This window comes from Neovison vison, chromosome 4 (assembly GCF_020171115.1).
Source record: "Neovison vison isolate M4711 chromosome 4, ASM_NN_V1, whole genome shotgun sequence".
Taxonomy (NCBI): Eukaryota; Metazoa; Chordata; class Mammalia; order Carnivora; family Mustelidae; genus Neogale; species Neogale vison.
Window position 1 is genome coordinate 165,666,498 of NC_058094.1, and position 19,904 is coordinate 165,686,401.

The 19,904-nt window shown below is 38.2% G+C and overlaps 1 protein-coding gene and 1 pseudogene across 10 annotated transcripts in view; one reads left to right on the top strand and one right to left on the bottom strand.

Moving 5' to 3' along the window:
• The window catches only part of ICA1 (islet cell autoantigen 1), a 144,449-nt gene that overhangs the window by 32,217 nt on the left and 92,328 nt on the right, over nucleotides 1–19,904 (bottom strand). For all 10 annotated transcript variants that reach the window (XM_044246102.1, XM_044246105.1, XM_044246101.1 and 7 more), the window contains 2 exons: nucleotides 9,298–9,423; nucleotides 8,094–8,192 (listed from right to left, as the gene is read on the bottom strand). In XM_044246102.1, the coding sequence (XP_044102037.1) occupies nucleotides 8,094–8,192; nucleotides 9,298–9,423 (225 nt within the window). The remainder of the gene's footprint in view (nucleotides 1–8,093; nucleotides 8,193–9,297; nucleotides 9,424–19,904) is intronic.
• On the top strand, nucleotides 11,755–11,836 carry LOC122905681 (annotated as a pseudogene).

Sequence of the window (19,904 nt, forward strand, 5' to 3'; positions counted from 1 at the left end):
TCATTAGCTTTATTGAGATATAATAAAATTCGTGTACTATAGAATTCACCCATCTAAAGTATATGATTCAGTGGTTTTTGGTATAGACACAGAGTTGTGCAACCATCACCACAGTCAATTTTAGGACATTTTCAAGTGGCGTCTTTTGAAGCAAGAAAGAGTTTTAGATCAAACTGAATACTCCTCTATTCAGTAAGGGGGAAAAAACCCTCACAATATATATGGAATTTGTTTCTTACAAAGATGTCAAATGATACAGATAATAAACTTAGAGGCACTTAGAATCACCATAGAGGATAAATCATGTCCACTTTCCTCTTTCAACAAATCGTTCCTGGGTGTGACTGTCTGATACAGGATATTCTACATGGTGAACCAGTGCTTTCTCCAAAGTTTGGAGAAAACGTCCAAGTGGGGGTCATGGTGGAGGTGAATTCTTCATAATATTTTAAAGTCCACAACTCAGCTGAAAACACTTAACCCTACAGCATCTGCCAAAGGCAGGGGTGACAGCATTTTCTGTGTGACACGAACACCTGCTCAGGCAAAATGAACCTAAGAGGCCCGGCTGACTGCATAGACTGGACAGGCATCAGATGGAACTATTTTGAATCAGTGGCTGATGGCAGCCACATTCAAATCCACGTCCAGAAACGAAACGTCAAAATACTGTTTCTAAATCCCAAACCCACCAGGTTCTTCATTAAAACTGCTTGTGAAAATCACTACATATTAGCAGCAATACAGCATCATACAAGACTGAAAGGTTTTGAACAGAGGAAAGAATGTCTTTAGACTAAGTAACCTTTCTCTGTTTAAGGCTGCACTGACATGCTAATAGTTTCCATCAATGCTTAAATGGTTTCAGGAAGCACACACACAATATATAAGATCAGCGTGACAGAGGAAATGCGCAGACGGAGCTTGCAAAAGTGTCTTAGAAAGGAAACAGCTTAATATAATAATGGGAGTTACTACTTCCTGTATTAGGAAAATAAAAGCAACAGCAACATTCATCTGAATGAAAGCAAAACTACTCAGCAAAACAAATTTTACAGACAAAAGGCTAGCAGCCAACCCTAATACAATGACCTAAGTTTAAGTTTAGCCTTGACGATCAAGTAACATTTTTTCTAATCTTTAATTACGACATTTAATTTTCTTAGGCTACTTTCCATTAATTATGTTGTATGCATATGAAGGTGCCAAATGATTGTCTATAAAAGGAAATGGAAGTGCTGAAAATAGCGAGGCATGGTTAAAAGACGGTGAAGTCAGTTGGGTGTGTGTATGTTTGTGTTTATATAATTGGTAGCACATGAGGAATAAAAAGCAGAGGCCGTGATGATGTGTATGACACACACAATTCATGGCCATTTAGCATGTCCCTGACCTCCCCACCCACACAGTTATGTATCTATAAAGATACTATGCAAGGAGCATTGCTAATCTAGGACCAGAAAATATCTTGAATTGTACTGTAGAACAAAAGATTAGAGAAAAATAAACACAATCATAAATAAGATATATTATCTTGTTCTTTAAAATACGATGGAAAGTTGTTACTGGGAAGGCATCATGGTGTCCTGGAAAGAGATGCACTAGGAACATAGATCAAGTAGTGCTGTGGCATGGAAAAGGTTCTTCACCCCTTGGGGACTTCTGTTCACCCTTTAGAACAATGGAGTTAGTGACAAGTATACCTTCCTTGGAATGCTGAGGATTAACGGAGATAATACTTCTGCACAGTATCAAGTTCATAGTGAGCAATCAAACTGTGCTTTCTTATCAACAATTTTTAAAGGCCTAAAAGGAATTAGATGTCTTTAAGGTCTCCTCTTGTGTTAGGTACTGCACTCCATGTTTACACATCTCACAGTTCCTGGTTTCCTGATACGAAATGGAGACTCAGGCGAAGTAACTTGCTTAAGGTCATTCAACCATGAAGAGGCAGAAGCAATATTTGATTCCAGGTCTTCAAAATTCTACAGCTAGTTAAGAAATAGTATCGAATAGCCGAGCCAAGAACTGAACTCCTTCGTAAGAAGTGCCCAGGGAGATCAAGGAGACTCCATTCCAAACTCTAAAAGAAGGGTCCTAGGTTCCTAGGTATCTGAGGGACTGACATACAGATAATGTTTTTCACCTATGTGCAAACCTTTCAAATGAAAGTTTACAACTGGACTTTTTTAAAGGTGGCACTTGTGCCTTCTCCTGCCCTCCTTGCCTCTCAGCTGGAAGCACCCCCCCCCCCAGAAGAAATGACATGTCTCAGAGTGGGAAAGGCATGAGCATCCCTGTTCCCAGACTATCGCATGCTGGGCATGTGGTCTTGGGCAGATGACTAGACCTTTCTGAGCTTTGATTTCTTTTCTTTTTTTTTTTTTTTAAGATTTAATTTATTTATTTGAGAGAGAGACAGTGAGAGAGAACATGAGCGAGGAGAAGGTCAGAGAGAGAAGCAGACTCCCCGTGGAGCTGGGAGCCCGATGCGGAACTCGATCTCGGAACTCTGGGATCATGACCTGAGCTGAAGGCAGTCGTCCAACCAACCAAGCCACCCAGGCATCCCTGAGCTTCGGTTTCTTCATTTGAAAGATGGTGTGTGGGGGTTACCCAAGTAGACCCAACTTCTCAAGGTTATTTGAGGATAAAATACATGTACTTTCTATATGTTCATGCTGAACCTAGCAGTATTATTAATTATATTATCCAACCTTGGCACATTAGAGTCACGCATACCAGGACAAATTCTCTGAGACGTTACTTCACCTCACGTTTAGCAGAGTCTCTGGCATTAAGTCACTACCCACATAATGATAATATTTTTCCTTTCCACTTGAGTAAAAGTAATGGAATAAGAAGAAGTGGAGGATGGAGAGGAACCTTACCGTTACGAGGAGATCCTGAGCTCCCAGCTGCCTGGAAGAACCAAGGCCAGTCATCACAAGGGATGGACGAACTGATGATGAGCCACATTCTGGCTCGCCCCCCTCAGACGTCAGTGGTGGCTATGGTCATGGTCAGCCCCCCTACCCCATCCTCTCCCATAGACTTGGATGCATCTCAGTTTTGCAATGATCTGGCCTGGAGCAGCTTAGGGGGAAAAAACATTCTGCTAAATGCTGTGTAAAGTAATGACACTGAGAAAACTTGAAAGTCTACAAGGATATTCTGGATGCTCGCCATGAATAATTGCCATGTTGGGACTGGCAACTAAAATAGCATTGCAGAGATATTTACCCAATTTTCATAAAAACTATTATGGCTTTATTTTCAAAGCAAGTAACTACAGAGCAGTGTGGCTTGTCGGTAAATGTTCAAGTGATTAACTGAGAAATGTGGAGGTGGGTGGAAGAAGGCTGTTAAGCATACAAATTGGAGAAAAACAAAATTTAGAGACGGATGTTTTTGAATTGTGAAAACTAAAAGCATTTTGGTCTCCAGAATGATGTTCCTTATAACAGTGCTAAGTCCTAGACCCCAAGAGAGAGGAGAGGGAACATTGGCACATCTGTTTCAATGGTTATTTTTGAACAAGCCCAGAGTTAGGTTTTCAAATTCGGGTTTCCTTAGTTAAAATCCTGGCACAGGGCAAAAGCCAGTTGCAAAGCCAAAGTGCATTTTTTAAGAATTAGCCCTGTTGCAGGGTGGGAAGCCTCCCTCCTTTTTTGCTTGCAGGCCTGCCCTGCCCTCTTCCATCCTTGGGGGAATTTTCTCAGCCCAGACCTGGGCCTGCTGGGCCAAAGCACAGTTTTGAAAATGGGGCTGCCAGAGCATTTGTGGCAGTCAGGAAGGGAATAGGTTATCCTGAGCGAGGTCTGTGACACCTCTCCCATTGCCGTTCACAGCCTTGCCTATGAAATTCACTGCAAAACTAATCATCCAGGGTGAAAACAGTAAGTAAGAAAGTAACTTATACTAGGCTACAGAACCTGGCAACCTCAACAAAACTCTCTATCCGTATCGACACTGGCAATGGCTATCTTCTGGATCCACTACAGAATTCTTGATAAACCCATCCCTCCGTGGGGCCACTGTGGGACCACTGGTGCCACCAACACTGCCACAGAGCTGGCAAGTGATGAGTCAAAGTTTAAGCCAGGTCTGGCTGTCCGCAGGGCTTCTGACCTTACGTACTTTGCTTTATCTTGCATCCAGAGTCAAACACCTACCTGTCTTTCCTGCTAAAAATACTAGAATGGGGGCACATCACAGAAATCCATTTTACTACTGGCTGTTTTCATTATATATAGGCGCTCTGATCTCTTTTAAAAAAACACAGGAGGACGTGCCTTCCCCTCAAGCAGCTCCCAGTGGGTGTGTCCATTTCTTCAAAGGGCCCCCAGGGCTCACTTCTCCAGAAAGACAAGTAACTCAACCCACATAATCGGGGAGAAAAGAGCACTGATACAAACAGAACTTTAGATTTTTCAGGGAAAAGCCAACTCCACTCTGGAGAGGTTTCTTTTCTTTTTGCTTTTGCTTTTGCTTTTTTGTTTTTGTTTTGCTTTCTCTGAAGCCTGTTTTGGATCTCTGGGGAAGTGTGTAAGTAAACGGCATCATAGAAGGATGAGGTAAACATGACCACATCTGAGGGCTGGTAATTTAAGACAGGGCACTGTTTTCCTCCAGACAGCATTTCATTTAGCTTTCTTAAAAAAATGCTTTAAACTCATAGTCTAAATTACTTTCTTTAAAAAAGTGGCAGTACTTTTGAGATATGGCTAGAAATATTCCATTCCTAGCTCCATGACTATTTCCATCATGTGAAAGTCATTCTCAGATGATCTGGAATCAGTCTAAAATTAACATATTAATAATAACCCATGCAAAATACCTATGTTTAATAGCATTTTAATGAAATTAAATATTTACTGTTTGAAAATATGAGATTAGAACATTGCTTCTTTTATTAGGAAACAACTTTAAAAAGATGGTTCTCTCCACTTTAAATTTGAGCTTTGCTGCATTCAGATAAAAAAATGGTAATATTAAAAAAATTTGGAATATTAAATTTCAATGCTAAATTTCCCATTAAGGTAAGATGCTACAAAAATCTATTAATCATAAAATTTAAATGATGAAGGATTATGTCAATAAAGGTACAATTTATAGAACTACCTCAAGCCTGAGTAAAAAAGCAATAGCAGTCACATAAAACATTACCACAAAATATTCGCAAAATGTCCACACAGTCACTTGGGTATTTTTCAAGCTGTAAGAGGTGGAGACTCAATTCATTTTTACAATAAAATTATTTTGGGAAAGAATGACACATTTTCTAGAGAAAGCTTCATTAGAAATAAAACTTTAAACTTTTGGGGCATGAGTTATAGCCCTGTAATTCTGCAGCAAAAGACTCTTCCCTCCAAACATCTAGTGTTTAACACATTAATTATCATCCTTCATCAAGCATAAAACTAACAGTCAGGAAATCCAGCTGCAGTGGCACAATTACCAACACTCAGAATACACCCTGCAGCAAAGAAAACAAATGGGTTGCTTTTCATTAACAGAGCTTGGCCAACCTCTCCAAAGACAACGTTTTCTTTCCAGCCGGTGCCCCAGAAGCATTTTGGGGATGATTTGCTTAGGTAAATCCAGAGAACAAATAAATTGTGAAAACATCTAAATTTCAGAATATCCATTGTCAATATATATATAGTGTCATTCAGAAGAAAATGATATATTGAAAATGACTCTCAATCAAATCAAAATCTCTTAAAAACAAGGCATGTTTAAAAAATATTAGTGCAAAAGGTTGCTAAGTCATTTAATATCTTCATGCTTGATGGCAATAGATAAAGTATTAGTGGTTTTCATTTTTGTGTTTCATGACACACAATATGATATGTAATACGTCTCTATGTATGCAAAAATGAGCTGTGTGATAACAGGATTCTATTATATAGGTTTAGGTCCATATAAAGAAAATAATTAGTGACTAGCTTGTGATTCTAATATAACATCATTGAAAAGCCTAGATGACTAGCATTCTAGAAAACTAATAACAGCCTAGTCTAGTTGGTTGATTACTGGACACTTAACATTCATAATATTACTATAATTATATTATACTTTAACAGATATATTATTTCTACTGAGTTTATATTACAATTAAACCATAAACTGTTATTTAAACCATAATTTAAGGAAGACTCTGGGGATGTAAAAGGCAATGGATAGTCACATGCCCAAAATATTTGTAATTATGTCCTGAACCATTGCCATCGAACTTTCACTAACTGCTCTGCCCAGAAATCCTCTAACATAATCAGCTTGATCCTCTCTGCAGGATAAATATCATGGCAACAATTAAAGAGCCATATTTTCCTCGGCACAGGAGGCCAGGGAGACACATAAGGATTCTTCCATGCTTGTGGCACAGCTTCAATTTCATACTGTACTTTATATGCAATTAACTCAAACCTGAACTTCTTTTAAATCGTATTTGCAGAAGGTGTCAAGCCATCTTCCTCCTAGCTATTTGAGTTACGTACAGTTGTCTTTCAAAAGACAAATTTTGAAATTGCATTTATTATAAAATAAAATCTGAATGCAAATACCCACCCTAAAACTTAAAACTCTCTGCCTTATCAAAGAGTGATGGGATTCTGTTCAGGCCTGTATAAGATGTGAAGAGTGTAAGTCTTTTTACATCATTTTAATCAACCTGGCTTGGTCAGGATAGCTGCTTCCTAAGGTGCTGAAAGTGGTACTAAATTATGGTAAAGGAATACAGTCTTACCAACAATGGTAATATTGCTGATGGGAAAAGAAAGGCTTTGCGTTCACTGGATACAGAACATTTGGCCTGACAAAGGAGGATACGTAAGAAAGAAAAGGTCCCTCCCTTCAAGTGCTTACAGTCCAGCTGACAGCAAAAAAGGGGCACATTCTGAATCTGGTTACCATGCAGCATGTCAGCGAGTGCCAATAAATGAGCAAATGACCAGCTGACAGGAGGATTATGAAGAACAAACCTCACTGTCCAGATGTCCTGCCTGGAGTTAGGGCAGGTGCATCTCAAGGTGAGTGAACTAGTTTGGGTTCCTCTTGGGACTTTCATTTAAAGGGCCAGGGTCTTAAAATTTCTGTCTTAGTAGTTTATAGATGCAGTGACATTATAAACATCTCAAAATCAGAGAGAAGTTTTGAGCAAGCAAGCAAACAAAAAGCAACCAAAAAACAAAAACAAACAAATAAAACCTTTTTAATGCTTTCTCAAGCAAGGTGATGATTTATTTACAAATTGCCTGAAAAATTAGAAGGAAGGTAATTTCAAGGTGATCTTTAACAAGTTCTTTCCTGGTCTTTTTTCCCCAAAAGTATGATCTAGCAACAAAGTACTTAGTTTTCTCTCATTCTCAAAATCCTTTGGGAACCCAAGTCACTTTCTTCTTGACATGCATTCTCCCTCAGCAATGAAAATGATTCCACATTCAGCTGCAATCCTAAGAATCAGATATTTTGCTTATATCCCCTTTGAGTTGAGAAATCACTGAGTTTAACATTGCTTTTTCAACTGGAAAATATTCCTGTAGTCCTATGGGAAAAATCTAATTCTGCATTAGATGATACTCACAGAATAAAATGACATTTGTCAGAAGTAACAGAGGAAAGGAAAATACCTTTTCCAAGTGAACATATGTGAATTTAATAATTAAAAAGTAATAGAGTATACTAGACTTGTATAAACTTCCGTTTAACAGCATCATATAAGTCATTTAAAGATTTTAAAAAAAAATTATTTATTTGACAGAGAGATCACAAGTAGGCAGAGAGGCAAGCACAGAGAGAGAGAGGGGGGAGCAGGCTTCCTGCTGAGCAGAGAGCCCGATATAAGTCATTTAAAGAAGCAGGACCAGTTCCCACAATTGACCTTCCAGTAATATGTACCCGAGGTTCCAGCTGTGTTTTTGTATTGCTGTGATGAATACGGATGCAGTAAAAGACTATACTGGGGGCATGGTTTCTTCTTTGACATTGGGAGTCTGTTGCCATAATGATGATGGCTGCCATGGACACTGTGATGTAAACAAAATATTACTTTTCATAAGATTTTCTAATGGCCTCTCTAGCTTTCATACCTTTAGCGTAGTGAATTCATATGGTTGGTAACCTTTGAAGCTCTCGTGGATGGCTGCCATAGTATGAGAAGTTTTCTCCCAAAAATGAAGCAGAGTGGTCTGTAAGGAAAGATAGAACAGTTAATGTTTTGAACACCCAGTTCTAAGCCATAGGCTCCTGGAGAAGGGTGCCCATCTGTGGCTTTTGAGGCCTTCCCAGACAGGATTCCAGCTCATCTCTAAAGTCTTGTTTTCTATTATGCCCCTACTTATACCTTGTATTTCAGCCAAACTAAATGCTTCCCAGGCTCCCCAGGACTGCCTCCCATGGCTAATAATGCTCCACCATTTAGGGACATTGTTCTGTGTTTTTTTTTTTTTTTTTTTTTTTTTTTTACTTGTCCTGTGTGATTCATCCCCCAAAACCCAGGGATCATGACCAATCTGCTTTTGTGATCCCTCCACTGATTCAATTTGTCCCTCTTCAAACCCTCACTGGATTGTGTAGAACTTATTTCGCTTAGCACTCACACCTGCTTTTTCCTTAAAATACAGAAAAAATATAGTCAGACTGTATATCCCTACCTCTAATTTTCTTCTCAAACTTTAAATTCCTTGAGGACAGGGAATTTGGTCTTATTACTTTTTACATTCCCTACAACACCCAGGATCTAGCCTCCCATACTCAGTTGGTACCCAATAGCCCTGTTGTTGGATATGAGAACAATCATAAAGGAACTCAAGCTAAAAGGAGACAAAAATTAATAGCTCCTTAAATTATGACAACCTCATGAGTAAGTGATGGTGCCACAGGAAATAGAAGCCACACATGGAGTTAATTCAGAGGAGGCTTTCTGATGGAGTTAATTCAGAGGCGGCTTTCTGAAGCCTCCTCTGAATTTTTTCAGAATGATAACATCAAACAGAGGGGACTATGGAAAGGTACAATGGAAGGGAAAGGCACTCAGGCAGACAGAACCACCTAAGTAAGTGCAGGAAAGTGAGAAAGTGCAGTGTGTGCACAGGAAAGAGCTAATACTCAGTTTGAGCACACTGCCGGTCTAATAGAAGGGAAAAGTGTAGAAAGTAAATTGGGGGCAAGACATTCAGAACTTCATAATGCCTAAACCATACTTTAAGCTCCAACACCATCTTTCTGTCCCCCTAAACCTCATAACATTCTTGGTTTGTCGTAACCAACATCACTTTTTTTTTTTTTTTTTACCTGGTATGTTGCTAGCATATGAGACAACAGATTGCATCGGCTTGCTCCAAGAAGATCCACTTTCTGACATACATCCATCTTCAACTTGTCAAAGCTTTTTTTGGCAAGGCGTACTTGTGTTTGTACCTATGAAAGTAAAAGGGGACTTTTGAACCACTTAGACTCGTAAGTGGTTAAAATTTGCCAGTGACGGAAGACCCATAGTGGGCTTCTCTCTCTCATACAAGAAAACACCTTAGAAAATTTCAGGCAAGTGAGAGGATCCTACAACATCCGTTCTTTACCACCAAAGGACTTAAACAACAGCTCTGCAAAGGATGATATTACAGTAGATTTGCCATCCAATTTTTGTCAGTCAAAAGTTAAAATTCCTCCTTCTCAGAGCATTCACTAAGTGACCGCAGTGGGCAGAAGTCTGGAAACATGCACGGTGGCAAGGGAATAACCTTCACCCTATTGTTGTTTCCCTATATTTCTTTGAAGCTGACTTCCCATATATTCTTCAAACAGCTTCACTAATGCTAGCATCTTACATAACATGGTACATTTGTTAAAAATAAGAAAGCAACACTGACACACTCCTATTATCTAAACAACAGACTTTTATTCAGATTTGACAAGCTTTTCCACTGATGTCTTTTCTGTTCCAAGATCCAACTGAGGATACCACATAAGAGAAATGTAACACAGCCTAAAAAGCTGGTAAACTTTCAACTTTTTATTACTGAGTATGTACACAAGCAATTCTCCCCCCATCCCTCATCCATGCAATAGTTCAAAATGGAGTGAGGTCAGTAAAAGATTCAAAAAAATGTCAATTCTATACATTATTTGATAATAAAATGGAAGATTTTAAGGGGTGCCTGGGTGGCCCAGTCGGTTAAGCCTCAGACTCTTGATTCCATTTCAGGTCATGGTCTCAGGGTTGTGGGATCGAGCCCCTCATTGGGCTCCATGTTCAGTGCAGTCTGCTTGTCCCTCTCCCTTCCTTCCTCCCTTCCCCCATCATGCTTGTGCACGCTCTCTCTAAAATAAATACATCTTTTAAAAATAGCTCTTAGGGGCGCCTGGGTGGCTCAGTGGGTTAAGCCGCTGCCTGTGGCTCAGGTCATGATCTCAGGGTCCTGGGATCGAGTCCCGCGTCGGGCTCTCTGCTCAGCAGGGAGCCTGCTTCCCTCTCTCTCTCTCTGCCTGCCTCTCCATCTACTTGTGATTTCTCTCTGTCAAGTAAATAAATAAAATCTTAAAAAAAATAGCTCTTAAAAATAATATAGCTATATTAAAAAGGGTAAAGTCACAATTTCTCCTTCCTCCAATCTGAAGCATCCCCACACTGTATTTCAACCAGGGAAAGCCAGCCAAATATCATTTTACCTCAGACAATTTATGCAGTTGTAGTTACCAGGTAGGTAACTGCAAGGAATAATGTTGACTCATTAGTGATAGTTCTTTACCAGGAGGCAAGGATGATGTCTACCTCGATCACCATTGCATGATTGGCACCTGGTGACCTGGTACAGAGCAGGTTCTGAATATATATTTGGTGACTGAATGAAGAAATTTTCCAGGGCATTTCAAAAGGTAAAATGCCCAAGTACCATTTTAAGTATGACCTTTAAAGTTGTTTTAGAGAAGATTTTATTTTTGTAATAAAAATAAACATGAAGATTATTTGATATAAAATAGTTTTTATATGATATAAAACTGATAATACTAATATTCAGTTTACAAGATTATGGGGCATTATATAATAATAGTGACAAATGATATAGTTGTTACCATTTTTAACAATTTAACAATTGAAGCAATTTAATAATAGATACAATTCACAATTAATCTAATTGATACAACTGAATAATTAATACAATTCACTCACCACATGCCAGTCATTCTTTTTTAGCCTCTGTTATTACTGTCTCTGACTGCTGAGGGTAAGAGGATTCATCTGTGGAAGTAACTAATGAGCAAGGCTGCCATTCTAGATTAGCCTGCCTAACTCCAAAGCCATACTATTCTGCCTCTCAAGCAACTTACACTGGCTACTGGAAAATCAAGAAGCTCAAAATTATGTTCTACCCAGAAACCCAATTCTATAGAATTGGAAAACAATGAACCAATGCATTTAACACCATTTTGATAGGATTAATATCCTATATGAATAAGGTCTTGTATCTGTAGCTATATAAAACATTTCCTTAGAATTCCTCTGAATTTCTGGTCTACATGGCCAGGAAAATCAGAGCATAGAAGCCATCTAGGTGCTCCCAAACTGACTACACACCATAAGCTTAAATAAATCCCAGAGCTCGACTATTTCCCACTGTAAAGTGGAAAAACTAGGGGCAAAGATGCTTGGGGGCACAGACTACAAAATGAATTTAGAATTAGTTAAAAGTAGTGATTTTCTATCTTCCTTTGAGAGGACTAAGGAGACACAAAAAAGAAGACCCAAGGTCCAGCTTTGTGCAATGGCAGTATCATAGCCAATGAGGTTTATCTGAGGCTTGGTTATTGCTAATTGAAAACCCAAGTTCTAGAGGGAAGACATGGGAGAGTGTGAAGAAAAAGATGTCTCAAAGCATTTGAGATCCTCACTGCAAGCCCCCACTGGTTCACCAGTTGCTCAAACCAGGAAGACTTCCTCAGCTGGGATCCTGAGAGCATCTGTCTTCACCCTTTTCTTCTGAAGGGGAAGATGAATATGGGTATGAACTTTCACATATGCATTCATTCAACACATATTTGGTGAGCACTTATTATGGTGTCAGCATTACTACTAGGCACTGGGGCCTCTATAAAGGAATAAGTCTTGGGTCAGTAAATAAATTAACTAATAATGAATGAGTGAATGAATGAATGAAGCAATGGGTCAGTAAATACTTATGCATGAATGCACTTAGGAATAAAGACCCTCTAGTCTTCTAGAGAAGACAGACAGATTAGCAACTATATTATAATACAATGGGAAAAATACAATAAAACTAAGACTGCAGAACAGAGGTAGTACAGTGAAGGGACTGATTAAAGCTGGGGGTGGTGTAGGGCACGAGGGTAAGTTGATGTCATTAAAGCCCCTAATACTGGCCTCCCAGTATCCCCACCCTTTGCCCTTTAACTTTGTAGGCTCTTCCCACTGTGCTGACTCGGGGCTTGGCATGTGATTTGCTTTGGCCAGTGAGATGTTAACAAATGTGATGAAACTGGAAGCTTGGAAGAAAAGCTAGCATGTTTCCACTTTCTTGCTTCTATGAGATGGTCATGAGAACATGCCCAGGCCATCCTGAGAATATGCCTGGGCTGACCAGCTGGAGGGCTATGAGAGTCTTGTGCATGCAAGAGACACAAGGAGGGGAGCCCAGTTGTCCCAACAGATTAGCCTTTGGCCAGCTGACCGGCAGACATGTGAGGAAGGCCACCCATAATGAGCAGAAGCCCTTCCTACCCCGTAGCTGACCACATACTCAGGAGTGAGCCTAGCAGAAACCAGAATTGCTCTGCTAACCCACAGACTTGTGAGTGATAAGAAATGCTTATTGTCTTAAGATATTGAATGTTAAGATGGGATCAGGAGGGAGACAAACCATAAGAAACTCAATCTCACGAAACAAAATGAGGGTTGCTGGGTCGGGGGGTAGGGATAGGGTGACTGTGTTATGGACATTGGGGAGAGTATGTGCTTTGCATTGGGGAGAGTAAGTGCATAAGCCTGATGATTCACAGACCTGTACCCCGGGGGCAAATAATACATTATGTGTTAATTTAAAAAAGATACTGAATGTTAGAGTTGCTTATTTCACAGCATTCTGTGGCCACAGATAACTGATATAAATGATAAACAGGTGAACAATAAAGGCTTCTCAGATGACGGGGAATATCTGAGCATGAATAGGAGTAAAAACAATAAATACAAGATATCCACAAGACTGGCCTGCTAATGGGGAGGCTCAAGATATTCTAATTAAATGTAAATTAATTTGGGGGGCTGTAGATTTTGTTTTTTCCTTTACGTAGATATTCTTTCATCCTATAAGAAAACTTACTTCAGTTGCCTATAACATAAAGCTCGTGAATTAATATACTTTGAAATGTGCCTTATTTTGTTTAAATTTTGTAAAATAATTTTAGAAACCTAGAAGAAGACTTCAACACTTGACCCAATAAGTTCTGAAAGGCCATATGTTTTGTGTGTCAACAATGATTATTAAAATACTTAATGCACTGCTGAGTTTCCAAATGTTGAGTCCTTTCCCTGCCAAACAAGGAGGATGTTACACTGTTGGGCATTTCGAATATAGTAAAGTTCATTTAATATTTTGTGCTCCATGTCTACTCTCTAAAACACATTTCCAGTCTGCAGCCTGAGGACAAAGCACTGAGGACACAGTCAATCATAGGCCACCATCAAGAGTCTAATTTCATATGCCTCCAGATGCACTTAAGTAAAAATGTTTTGATTATTATTCTTTCAACCCCAGATAAATTATATTCAATTACATAAACATCTTGAGGAACTCCTGTGGGTCTCAAGGTTCTTTAAAAATATCTTCATATAAATGTACCCTTTGTCTATTTCTTAGTTTTATTTGTTGCCCCACCTTTCTCCTCTTATTCTCTAAGCTCTAGGAAATGATCACGCATATTAAACTCCCTTTCGTGTGAGTCCTGCCTTCCCCAGGCTGCAGAAATTCAATTTACCAGAGAAAGGAGCAATGTCTTCAGTGCCAAAACTAAAGGTCATTTCTCTGTACTTATTTCTCCTAACCTGAAATTCTACCTCTTAGCCCCAACTTGAACTACGTATGGTGAACTCAAAGCTATTTATCCTCTTATTTCAATCTGACTGCCCCATCCATTGGGAAAGGTCTTCATACTACTCCACAACCAAATAATCTGAGAGTGGTTTTTAAATTTTTTTGTGTCTGTTTTCTTTCATTAAAAAAAAAAAATAAAGCAAAACTACAGTCCTACTCTTACTTTTACATTCTCTTCCAGGAAATGGCTCTGCCTCCCACCATCCATCCATCCAATCATTTCTGAGGAAATGATTCACCAAGTACATTCTACATGCTGGTAGTAGTGAGTAAAACAGAGGTGGTCTCTGCCCTCATGGAGCTGACAGTCCAGTGGGGGTTTTCACATCAGTGAGGGCATAATATCAAACTGAATGAAGGAAAGCCATACTGCCCCACAAGAATGATTTACTAAGGTATCTGACCAAGAGAACATTCTCCAAGAAAGCAGTGCTCAAATTCTATTCAGGACTGAACATGATTAATTACGCAAGAATACGCCAGCAGAGGAAGGAGTATATGCAAAGGCTCTGGGGTGAGGGCAATAATGTAGATCCCTGAAAGCAGTGTAGCAGAAGGATGGTAGGAAATGAGGCAAGAGAGGTGGGCTGGGGCACATCCTAGAGCAGAGTCCTTGGAGGCATATGCTTAGGATTTTATTTTTATCCTAAAAGTGGCAGAAAGACAATGGAGGCCTTTAAGCATGGGAAAGACAGAATTTTATTTTCGGTTTAAAAAGTCCACTCATTATAGTATGAAGATGGATTGGAAGAAGGAGATGAGTGTAGGATGTAGGATGGAGTCAAGGGGAGAGATGACGGTGACTTTAGAGTTGGGTAGTGATACTGATATACAGAAAAAAAAAAGTGCTCTGATTCCAGAGATAATTAGGGGATAAAACAGGCAGGACCTAGTGAGGGATTAGATGTTGAGGGTATGGAGGATGACTCCTATGGATCTAACCACTCCAAATCCAGTATCATCATCTAAATTGCTTTTTCACCAGATGTTTCTACTCATATCAACTTCTCACAGATACCTCACACCACATCAAAATTCTTGGTTTCTTTCCCAACAAGCTCTCAATACTCCTCCCTCATTAAAATGGATTTATTCACCATATTTTCCTCTGAGGCAGTGATCCTACATCCAGAGAAAAATTTTAAGATCAGAGAATATACCAATTATTTCTTTTGGCTTTTGGTTATAAGATGCCACAAGAGAAAGTCTAGCCCATCTGAAGTCGCTTGGAGAACAAAAGGTCAGATACTTGGTTTCATTAAAAGATCTTTTTTTCTGGCCAGTAAACCAAGACCTCTTGAGAGTAAGAGAACCAAACACCTTCTTGAATCACTTTAGTGTATCACTTGATTGCATCATACACTTAGCCATTGGTGAGAGGAGCAATTTTGACACTGTATTATGCATGGAAGTATGTCTAAGAGACTGTGTGCACCATGCATGTGTGTAGGCAGCCAACCATTGACTTAGAAGCAATCTGTTTTTTGGTCTTCCCTCAACAAAATCCTTCCACTGTTTTGAAAAAAATATTCCTTCCCTTTATTCTAATCATGTGGTTTAAATGGGAGCTGGTATATTCTTTTATAGGGCATTTCTCCACTCCCACTGACTGGCCCAGAGAAGGCCATCTTAACCCAAGTTTAGTCAATCATAACACATCATGGTTGCCTGATTCAGGGAAAGGCATCTGATTCCAGCTGGATGAATCAGAGCCCTTTTTAAAGGATTTTTGAACTTGGAACAAGAGTTTCATATCAATGGAATAATACAATTTAGTCTAGTCTTTTTGTGGCTGGATTCTTTCACTCAGCATAATCCCTTTGAGATCAGTGTTGCTGCATATGTTAGCATTGTGTTCTTTCTTATTTCTGACTAGTATTTAATTGCATGGATACAGTGTAATTTGTATATTCATTTGGGTTTGGCTATTTTGAATAAAGCTGCTGTAAACATTTGAGCACAAGTCTTTGTATGGACATGTTTTTCATTTCTCTTGGGCAAATATCTAGGAGTAGGAATGTTAGGTCTTTTAGTAACTGTGTATTTAATTTTATAAAAAATTGCCAAACTGTTTTCCAAAGTAACTATCATTTTTACATTCCCGCCAATAATGAATCCAAGTTCCATTTGTTCCACATCCTCATTAACACTTGGTATTTTCAGTCTTTTAAGTTCTAGCCATTCTAATGAATGTGTAGTCATAGTCATTATGATTTTAATTTGCATTTCTCTAATGACTAAAGATGTTGAAATTCTTTTTATGTCTTATTTGCCTCTTGCATATCTTTAGTAATGTGCTTATTCAAATCTTTCCACTTCTTTAAAAATTAGGTTTGCCTTTTTATTACTGAGTTATGAGTTCCTCATGTTCTAAATATAAACCCATTATCAGGCATAAACTCGAAAATATTTTCTTTAAATCTTTAACTTGCTTTTCACTTTTTCTTTTTTGTCTTCAAGTTTTTTTTTTAATTTGTTTTTATTGACATGTAATAGATACACAATATCCTATTAGTTTGAGGTGCACATCAGAATGATTCAATATTTTTGTACATTACAAACTGATTCCTACAATAACCCTTTCATTAGCTTAATAGTGCCTTTTAGAGAGAAAAGTTTTAAATTTTGATTATATATAATTGGTTTTATATTTTCCAGTTTTTGTGTCTTATCAAACCATTACCTAACCTAACATCATCAAGATATTTTTCCTGTGCTTTTTCCCCTGGAAATTTAATATTTTTAGCTATTACATTTAGTTCTATGATCCAGTTCAAGTTAACCTCTGTAGATGGTGTGAGGCAGGGATATTGGTTGATTTTGTTTTCCCCAGAAGTGGATAACCAGTTGTTTCAGGACCATTTGTTGAAAAATTATCAAATTGTCCATTACATTGCCTCTACATTTTTGACAAAAATCAACAAGCCTTTATTAAAGTGTGGATCCATTTCTGGGCTTCTTCTTGTATTATTTGATCTATATGTCTATCCTTATACCAACAGCACACTGTCTTGATTACTGTAGTTTTATAATGAGTCTTTAAGTCAAGTAGTATAAACCCAATAACATTTTCTTTCTTCTTTTTGTTTTGGTTGTTCAGAGTTCTTCATATTTCTATACATATCTTTGGGACAGCTTATTCATTTCTTCAAAAAAGCCTTCATGCTATTGATAGGATTACACTGAAGCTACAGATTTACTTGGAATTGACATATTAACAGTATCTTTAGACTGAGGAAATGATTTATCTTTATGTTTACTGAGTCTTTAAAAATTCTCCTAGCATTTTGTTTGGTTGATGTTAGTGTTTGGTTGATGTCAGGCCTTGACATTTTATTAAATTTATTGTAAAATATTTCATATTTTTGATGCTATAAAAACATAAATTTAGAGTTCCAATTGCTCACTAAAAGTATAATTAATTTTTGGGCACCTGGGTGGCTCAGTGGGTTAAAGCCTCTGCCTTTGGCTCGGGTCATGATCCCAGGGTCCTGGGATGGAGCCCCACATAGGGCTCTCTGCTCTGCGTGGAGCCTGCTTCCTCCTCTCTCTCTGCCTGCTTGTGATCTCTGTCTGTCAAATAAATAAATAAAATCTTTTAAAATATATATATATATAAAATTAATTTTTATAACCTAATCTTGCATTCTATGATCTTTTAAAATTCAATTATTAGTTTTAAAAGCTTTTTTTTTTTTTTTTTTTTGGAGGTTCCTTAGGATATTGTCTCTAGATAAATAGATAGATGGATTGATTGATGGAATTATGGTCATGTTATCTAAGATTATAGGCAGTTTTCCTTCTTCCTTTCCAATTTATATGTCTTTATTTACTTTTCTTGCCTTATTGTACAGTTTTGATAATGCTGAAAAGAAGCTGGTGTGTGCAAGCATACTTGCCTTGCTCCTGATTTTGGGTTGGGGTGGGGGGGAGGGTTTAGTCTTTCATAATTAAGTATGATATTAGCTGTACTTTTTCATACACGCCCAATGACAGATTGAAGATGTTCTCTTCTAATTTTAGTTTGTTGACAATTTTTACAAGAAATAGATATTGGATTTTATCAAATGCTTTTTCTAGTCCCACTGTAATAATCATATAGTGTGGTTTTGATATTTTCACATAGCAAATTACGTTTAATGATTTTAAATTGATCTCCATTCCTTGGATTACCATATTTCATCAAGATTATATTACTTTCTGGTAAAAGTCCTTATTCTGAAGTCCATTTTGTCTAAATTAATATAGCCATTTCAGAATTCCTTTGATTAGAATTTGCAGGTGATATATTAATCTTTTTACTTAAAAAAAAAAAACAAAAACTTTTTTACTCTTAACGTATCTGTATCTTTATATTTAAAGTGAGTCCTTTGGGTGCCTAGGTGGCTCAGTGGGTTAAAGCTTCTGCCTTTGGCTCAGGTCATGATCTCAGGGTCCTGGGATTGAGTCCTACATTGGGCTCTCTGCTCAGCAGGGAGCCTGTTTCCTTCTCTCTCTGCCTACTTGTGATCTTCTGTCAAATAAATAAATAAAATATATTTTTTAAAAGAGTCCTGAGACTAGACCTACCTTAATTTTGTTTTTTCAAAATGTAATATCTTAACTCATTTTTATCCATTTTATCTAACAGAGCATGATATGAATCTTACAAATTATTATAAATAAGACAAAATGGTGTTAATCTGGTGTTCAAGTGAATCCATTCAGCTTCAGAACAATTCCAATTTTTTCTAAGTCCTTACATCCATTTATAGTGTAATCAGATCTAAATTTGATGAAGAATCAGAGTGAAATTTACTGTAGTGAATTTTTGAGTTTTTAGTATTCTCTTTTACAAATAGGATATCCTTTCTTTTCTTTTCTTTCTTTTTTTTTTTTTTAAAGATTTATTTATTTGACAGAGAGAGATCACAAGCAGGCAGAGAGGCAGGCAGAGAGAGAGAAGGAAGCAGGCTCCCGGCTGAGCAGAGAGCCCGATGCAGGGCTCGATCTCAGGACCCTGCTATCATGACCCAAGCCGAAGGCAGTGACTTAACCCACTGAGCCACCCAGGCACCCCAGGATATCCTTTCTTATTGTGTAATTTCAGCCATCTCTGATTTCCCAAAGCTTACTAGCAGTATTTCTAGACTTGGATGCATAAGTTCTTTCTGTGACATAATCCATCTAAGTGTATTTAAATATATTTAATATGTATTAGCCACTTTTACAGACTGAGCTTCAAGTTTTCCTTAAAAGTGACTTTCTATCCTTTCCTGTTTTAACACTACTTCCCTTAATGACAATGAAAATACAATAGAAGTTTAGTAGTAAAATATATTTTCTAGTTCTGTCCACAGTAAAGGTCAAAAGTGATGGCTAAATTAGAAGTAATGAGGAACCTTAGCACCCAGACTATGGTCTCTAACTACCATGTCTCTCTCTCTCTCTCTCTCTTTCTCTTTTTTAAGATTTTGTTTATTTGACACAGAGAGAGAGAGGAGAGAGAGCGAGCGCACAAGCAGCGGGAGCGGCAGGCAGAGGGAGAGAAGAAGCAGGTTCCCTGCAAAGCAGGGAGCTCGATGAGGTGCTCAATCCCAGGACCCTGGGATCATGAACTGAGCCAAAGGAATACACTTCACCAATTAAGCCACCCAGGTGACCCTACCATCTCTCTCTTAAAAAGGATCCTTGTCAAAATGACTGATTCTAGGGCTAGTGAAAGATATATAAGATGATCGTAAATATTTAGTTGTATAAGAAAGCAAGTCAGACCGCTACCAGGATTATGCCAAAAGGACCCAAGAGTCAACCTGA